Raw genomic sequence first — 8,106 nt, forward strand, 5'->3', positions numbered from 1 at the left:
CCCCTGCACTGTATTTAACCCGCCCGTGCGCGATCCACTCCATTAATACAGAAAATACTGTAAAATAGCATAATGCTCTTTCTTTGTCAACCCAAAATTTTGTATAAGCATTGTCTGCAGTTTCTCTTGGGAGTTAAAATGGCCTCAAAAGAAACTGAAAACAATGCAAAATTTTGGGGCGACAAACAAAGAGATGGTATGTCATAGTATTTTCTGTATTGGTCAATTCACTATTTTTACATAGACCATAATGCAACTTCGGTTCACCCCACAAAATGTTGTATACTTATTGTCTTCGATTTCTCTTGGGACGACTGTCAGTAATACCCAAGAGAAGTTGGAAACAATGGTTATGCAAACGTTTGTCCAGAAGACGGCTGTAGGTCGGTACACATGTACACTAGGCGACAAGTTGCAGCAACACGTCGCGGCGATAGATCACTCCATGTGTACAGGTCGGGCGACTAGGCAACAAGGTGAGGCGACACGTCGCAGCGACAAATCGCTTCGTGTGTACTGGAGAATTTTTGTGAAAATCTTTGTCTCCGAAACAGAATTTTGTCGCTGCAACAAGTCGCAAAAAATCAAGTCAGACTGAATTTGTGCGACTTGTTGCGGCAACATCTGTTGCATACACACGGAGCGATTCACGGTCGCTGCAACGTGTCGCCTCGAAATGTTGCTGCAACTTGTCGCCTAGTGTGTACCGACCTTACGAGTATGTAACAACAGTTTCTTTGAAAAATAGTCGTTATTGGTGTGGCATGGATTTTTACACTCCTTGTTGACCTAGGGGCAGCAAGCAATCGAAACAAGGGCATTTTTATGGGCTGAAAAGCTGATAACAAGAACAAGAGCTTGCTCTATAAAGGAAAATGAGGGAATCCTCGTAGTTCCGAATCAGTGGACTTTTCCCTTGTCTTATGCCTTTTTCTTTTTGTAGTTTTATAAGAAATCGGAAAAATGAAAGTGAAATTGTCAACTTTTTTGACCCAATACCCTCGGAATTTCCTTTGCCCTCCGCGGGGGGAGGACAATGGGCCTGCAACTACAGAATGGCTTATTCTGCCTGCTTCATTTCCTGCTTACCGATGTATATGTTCCCAAACGGCGAAAGAAAAACCAGGAAACTTAGAGGCACGCTCAGAAAATTTGGATATATTAGTTTTCGGGAAATATGTTTTCCACCATACTGACGCACAAATTATTAAAAGAATTTAAAAAGGCGAAATTTTATGTGGTGTGAGCCAAAATGGGAATCGAAAGTTTTAGTTTGTAGTACAGGCCCCAGTTGTTGAAAAGGTAGATAGTGCTATCCGCAGGGTGAACTGATCTCTATCCAGTAGATAAAGCAATTTGTTTCTATAATACTTATCCGCTGGATAGTGATTTCAGGGGCACCCAACGACGGTTTCCTCCTAAACACACTGAAAATGCTTTTTAGGCTATCAATAGTACTTTCAGATATCTAGAAATGCATTCTAAGCGGCGCTATAAAAATTGTATCTGTTCGGTCATCCTAGTAGTCTGCTACACAGCCGTTTTTAGTGTCGTCACGCAACGCTCCTCCCCACTAACGGCCTTTAGTGGGGAGGAGCGTTGCGTGACGACACTAAAAACGGCTGTGTAGCAGACTATCATCCTAGGGGAACTTGAGTACTTTCGAAATTACTAGGGCTTCGGTATTATTTTCCCGAAAATATTAGGTGCAATTTAACATTTTACGAAGGAGAGAATTTTTCTGAGTCCCCTTTCCATCACCTTTTTGAATCCGAAAACTTTAAGTTTCCTTTTTTCTACGAAAAATAGCCTAACCTGGGGAGTGAAATGTGAAAAATTAAACTCCCGAAAATCGTAGGGAATTTATTAGTTGAGCTTCGAAAATTGTACATGAATGGAGCGGTCGTCAAGAAATTTTTAGCCGTCCTTGACATGTAATAGAAATTCTAGGCAATATTTGCTTCTCCGAACAGATATTTTACGGAAAACAGTCGTTGGGTGCCCCCATTATTTATCCGGTGGATAGCACTATCTAACCTGAACAACTGAGGCCTGAAGTTTATCCGAGGTTATTACCTTTATTTTGTGATCCCGCTCATTGCTTATTGACCGCTGAAACCACACGTTCAAGGTGAGTGCTTTATTCTTCAAAGCGCAGTTCCCTTTCAAAACGCAAAATCTGAAAATAATTTTGTTCTGACGGAATCTGTTGAGCTTGTTCTCTGAAAATACAGCTACCCTGATAGTGATAATTAAATACGCTCAACTGTTATTTATTTTTACTTGTTTAGAGAAGGGAACCGTGACATCGAAGTAAAAACTAAAAGGTAAAATGCGGCTTTAATTAGGAGGTAGAAAGTAGCCACCTATCTGATATTGAGACTAATTAATAGACAAAACTGGCGTGAACTTTGAAATTCTACCAATTAGTATTTTTTCACGGCCACATAGGTTACTAACTTTTTTTTGTACGTTTTTAATAACTGTCGATTTAAAAGTGAAGAGTTTTCAATGACTTCAACGTTTCAGTTTGTATGTTACGGTACGAGGGTAGAGAAAGAAACTAGTCCATGGCAATTTTTTGAATCGTCCCCGCGCGAAGGTTTCGATCTCCACTGAACTGTCAATCTGAATCTGGACTGACCAGTCTTTGCAAAGTTAGTGTCACGTTTAAAATTCGATTTCTTATAAACATTTACCAGTTGTGCTAATATAGTTAAAAAAGAATGATAAAAATGTAAAAACAGAAAGTCTCAACGAAAACTTAAACATCTTCCACTTGTTTAGAGTTGGTAAATAAGATAAACATGAAATAACAGAAAGTATTCATCAAAAAAAGTATTAAAAGTGTCATGTTTCCCTTTTGATTTCTTAAACATCCTCCACTTGTGCTGAGTTAGCAAAAAAGATAAAAACATAATGACACAATCTCAAGAAATTATAATAAAAACGGTCATGCATGTTTCTCACTGGATTTCTTAGCATCTTCCACTTGTGCCGAGTTAGAAACAAAAAGATAAAATGGTGATGACAGAAAATATCGTCCCTCACTCTGTCACTCGACAGATTGTCCACTTCTCTAAAACCTCACAAAAGTTACAGCCATCAAAACCAGAACTCCAAACAGAGTGGTTGCTGGTGGAACACTGCTCTTCACCGACGACTTTACCGTTGGGCCACCGCCGGCAGGAGCCTGAGTTGTATTAGCGGATGACGGTGCGGATGGATTATTACAGAGGTCCCCCTGGCAGCATGTGATGTCACAATTTTTAATGTCCATCATTGGTATCTCTCCAAACATATTTCCCAGCATGCCGCACAGATCAGCCTTCATTGAGTTACAAAATGACATTACGGAACAATTGAGGACATACATTTCGATGTCACCAATTAGAAGAGATGTGTTTAAGGTGACACGGGCTGTATAACAGGAATCGGCCATGTTTCCTATCAATGGATCTTGACTGCAATCAAAAGTGGCACTGGGCTCAGCACAAAAGCTCAAGCTTTTCGAGTTGTTTCCTTGTTGTTGCAGGGAACTAACAACCGTGTTCTGGTCTGGCATACACTGGTGGCATCTTAAGGCCAAAGCTGGAACGAAAACAAAAAGCAATCAAAATATAAAATTACAGCTTTTAAAACAGTTGTTCTCACTCGACCAGTGAGAATTCTGTGAAATGTGAAGCAGAAGAAGAAGGCGAGCGAAGTGGGCGACAGCCGAGTACTAAAGGCTCACTGCGTAAATGCGGCTATGCCACGCCTATCTAGAATTAAACTGGTTCAATATTAGAATGCCAATAACCGCGGAACTTTATTCGCCAAGGAACTCAGCAATGTAAGTGAGGAATTTACCCGTAAGTGAATAACAAAATCACAGCTTTGTATGGAACACATATCTTTCCCAAAGCACCGGAAACAAAAAATTAACTTTGAAAAACTGTCAGGCGAACAAGTTTGCAAAAGCGCAATTGCAATTCGTTTTAATCTTCTTCAAGTTGGTCCATCCGATGCGAGCCTTCTTTTCTATTTGCTGCCTTATTTATTCCTTCTTTTCATGCTTTGAGCAGCTACTTTTAAATTTTACTCAGTTTGTTGGTGGTACCCACGGGACCGGCAAGTTGCGGGTGGGGTATCCGTCGTGAGTTACTGCAGCGAGTTAGCGAGTGGTGAGTTGCAGCCGCAAGATCTTGAATTTTCCAAATGTTGCCGGCATTAAGATATTGAATTTTCCAAATCTTGTCGGCAAGATTTGGAATTTTCTTAATCTTGCCTGCAAGGTCTATGAATATTTCAAATTTTGCCGGCAAGATCTTGAATTTTCCAAATCTTGCTGGCAGTTAATGACGCACGAAATTTATTCAACGACGTTTCGGTTATCTAATGGTCTCCTTCGCAACCTCTCGGGCTAGAGACACGCAATACTCTTATCCCCGAACGGCTGCAAAGGTAGCCTGCGAGCAAGCTCTCCTATTTGGGCGAGTTAAAACGCCTTGTTTAGTTCTGAAAACCCGGAGAGTGAAGTGAAGAGTGATTAAAGCGCAGTCTTCCAGGATCGGTCTCTTCGCCCCATTGAATTCTACTGGGTAGAAAAATTCAGAAACGTGTACTTGACAGTGTAGCTGTGTAGCTTGATCGTAAAGAAGGAAAAGAGAAAGAGTTGGAAGCAACTGGAGTAAACCTTAAGAGAACCAAGTGCAGGAAAACGCTATTCTCCAGTTCCAGACGGACAAATATATGATGTTTTTGTTGGTGACTGCGATGGGGAGTAGTCTTGTACACTGAGGAATGGACGAATTTTCAAAAGTAAACGAAACGAGAATCAAAGTAGTGAGTTCTTATCCGAGCTGACACGTTGAAGTTCGATGTCCCCGTGAAAAAAAAAAACATATGTGATGAAAAACATTGCTTTGATGCTGTTGCGAAAGCGATTTATAAATAAATAATTCTACGCGCCCTCGGCTGTCTAAACTTACTTGACAGGCGGTTGTCACTTTTCTAATCTGCGGCACGTTTGTGGTAACAGTTTTCACCAGGGCGGATAAAGGTTGGGCGGTGAAACGAGCGCTCCGCTCTTCATTATGTGTAATGCGGAGTAGGACTGGCACGAGCGCTCTTTTCGCGCTTCCGGTGCGCTTGAAGGCCGGCGAAATTTTTTCTTTTTGCAAACCGGAAATCCTATTTTCTTTCTGTAATTTCAGGCTACAATGTTAAATAGATAAATTTGTTTCATAACAATACCAATAAACAGTTTCATATGTTTGTGTCTGTAAGTCTATAAGTCAAACTTGTTTGTCGTATAATGCCAAAATTTGTGTTTAATTTGAAAGCTGTTGAATACCTCCTCCTTCCACTAAATATCACCTGGTCGTCTTTTGCCGTTTCGTTTGCAAAAGCTTAACACTTCTTAACCTCAATTTTTACATATGTTAAAGGGGGATAAATTTTATATAACATAACAAAAAATTAGATTGATATATATTGATATAGTGGCGTTGTACTTCTTCAAACTTTACTTCTCGGGTGCAACGCGCCATGGCGATTCGAGCAATGCGTTGCAAATCCGGCAACCGCATGTAAACAAAATTTATTGAGGTTAGTTGTAAGGTTTTTTCTCCGTTTTTCTCTCTAAAACAAAACAAGGTAAACAGTAAAAACTGAGGGGAAACTAATTTTGAAGTTTCGAAGAAACAGAAAGACGTATGAGATGTTTCTTCAAAAAAAAGAAGTATGATGGTGATCAGAAATTAGCATAATTTCACCTTGCACGAGCTGCACGCATTTATAAAATACACGTCATCTAGTTATAAAACACGATCTGTTGTCTTTTAGTTTTGCCATGGATGACATGGATGAGATTTTCCTTCGTGTTTTAGACAGTACTTAGTTGCTTTTGTTTTGGAATAACATCGACACTGGCGAGTAGCAGAACGAAAATATAATTCAGTGGTAAAGTCATGAAACTAATAAAAGAAAACCTCCCGCAAAAATGGCAACAGTTGCCTCTCGGAGACAGCGTACCAGCACAAACGAACGAGGAAGAAGTGCAAGAAAACAAATCAAGCCGCCATAATTCAGTAACAGCGGCAGTGTCTAATGTACAAACCACATCGCAAGCCCTGACCGAAGTCGAAAACAAGCGACATTTCTAAGCAGAGTCCCAGTCCACTGCATCACACGTTTTTGCTCGGACGCGCTCGTTTCACCGCCCAACCTTTATCCGCCCTGGTTTTCACGCTTTGCGGAGTCCCGGGATTTCCGGGGTGGAAATGAAAATTTATGAGAGATGGTTGCAAGCTCTCCTTTCCTCGGCCCCTCGCTCGCGCGTTCTCGCGAGGCTCGCTTCGCTTGCCCAAATAGGAGAGCTTGCTCGCAGGCTACTGCAAAGGAGACCGTCTAAAGGATGCCAGCCAGTCCGCTCGACCTTTCACCAGTTTCTAAGAGAGAGGAGCGAGCTTTTTTAGACTGCAAAGTCGCGAGAGGTCGTCCGCGCCATATATTAATTAAAATCAGACAAAGCACTTTTCAAAAGTCTAAGAAAAATCTGCGTCCACTTTCTGATCGGAAAGCGGAAAATCAAATTGCGGCGACAAAATTTTAGTTCCTTTAGCTAGGTTCCCATATAGAGAATACAGAAAAAAACATCGGTTTCAGTGACTAATCCACTTGTACGCGTCTGCAGATACTTATGTAAAAAATCTCTTAGAATACTATGCATTGTATAACTCCAGTGGTTAAATTTGGCCCCGTTCGTTTATCAATGTTGTCAGTTCGTGTTATGAAAAAAATGAAGTTTATTGAGATTTTTGTAGTTGTGTGGAGTTCTCTATTGATCTCTATCTAGGTCTCGAGTGCAACGGCTGCCGCAACGCAGGCGAGATTGTGGTGAACACGGAACGATTTTAGACCACGAGACGGTACCAGACGGAATGAGTCGCAAGGAAGTAAGAAACCAAACCACTCTTCACCGAACACAGTTTCGCGTACAACATAAGACTGATCTGATGAGATAACAAGGGCTGGTCAGGTACGGCTTAACTGCAGAATACCAAATGTTTAAAACACATTTAGACGAGCTAAAGTAGCATACAACCGGCTTTCGCACAGGCTAAATCGCTTTTCTTAAAATTTATTTTATTTAAATCACACAGCTACTTCATGGAGTTTGAATCCTAGACGTCATAGTGGAGTAAAGAACTTTAAATTGGGAACTTAGATTGGATTCGTTTAGGTATGATGTAATAATATAACAAAATAATTGAACTGGAAATTCCATGTCACCACTACAAACAACAACAACAACAACAACAACAAATTTTATTGAAAATTGGAAAATAACTAATTACATTACTTTCCCACCCGCAAATAGCTTATAAACTAATCGAGCCTAAAGCAACATCCGAACCAATTTACTTACGGGTGCACGGCGCGTATTAAAAACTAAGCGTTGTAACTGAGACCTTAAGTGGCGAATGTTCTTGCAAATGCGAGTTTCTGAGTTTGTAAAATTCTAATGGCTTCGAGATTTGAGATTTGTATCCTAAAAGCCGGTACTTCGTCACCAAACTGCACCAAAGATGCATACTGCCTCGTACATGTAATTACTGGACCTTCTGGACTTGCGTATGTGCTTTCAAAAGCCTTCGGTACTTAGTAACTCACCTCCATGGATTGTCACAATCATCGTAAAAGCTGCGCTAAACACAAGGAAGTTCATCTTCAGTGCTGGAACTGGAAAAATTGGAGGCTTGCTCAAATATTCGCTGATAAAATGAACTGTTTGTTGGCAGGGCGCTGGTTCGGAGGTCGTTGTCATTAGCAAAAGACGGCGTCATTAATTTAAACCAATCGTCTCTTAGATAAAACAAAGGCTTTTATTTCAATGATAATTTGTCTGAAAAGTTTCATATCCAGTGTCTTAATTTAAATATAAAATATAGTTATGTTTTTCCTAAATACAAGCTCTCCCGGGCTTAGTAGCGATTTTCACACATCTATACAGGCGACGTTAACACAGTAGTGAGTCTTGAGGCAGCTGAAAACGAACGCTGGCACAGATATTCAAACATATGTTAAAAATCACTCATGCATTGAAACGATTGTTTTTAT

The 8,106-nt window shown here is 40.5% G+C and overlaps 1 protein-coding gene across 1 annotated transcript; it reads right to left on the reverse strand.

The window, feature by feature from the left end:
- Positions 1–2,217: 2,217 nt before the first annotated feature.
- LOC140927136 (uncharacterized) lies at positions 2,218–7,756 on the reverse strand. The gene is made up of 2 exons (XM_073376787.1): positions 7,660–7,756; positions 2,218–3,591 (listed from the first exon to the last, which is right to left on the reverse strand). Exons 1-2 carry the CDS (start codon positions 7,712–7,714, stop codon positions 3,080–3,082), a joined length of 567 nt encoding a protein of 188 aa, XP_073232888.1. The 5' UTR covers positions 7,715–7,756; the 3' UTR covers positions 2,218–3,079.
- Positions 7,757–8,106: the final 350 nt, after the last annotated feature.

The sequence above is a fragment of the Porites lutea genome, chromosome 2 (genome assembly GCF_958299795.1).
Source record: "Porites lutea chromosome 2, jaPorLute2.1, whole genome shotgun sequence".
In the NCBI taxonomy this organism is placed as follows: domain Eukaryota; kingdom Metazoa; phylum Cnidaria; class Anthozoa; order Scleractinia; family Poritidae; genus Porites; species Porites lutea.

Excerpts from the sequence above, each read along its gene's own strand:
- LOC140927136 (XM_073376787.1), bottom strand. The coding sequence starts at position 7,714 with ATGAACTTCCTTGTGTTTAGCGCAGCTTTTACGATGATTGTGACAATC. Across the intron at positions 3,592-7,659 it reads GATTGTGACAATCCATGGAG|CTTTGGCCTTAAGATGCCAC; the intron begins GTGAGTTACTAA and ends TTTTCGTTCCAG.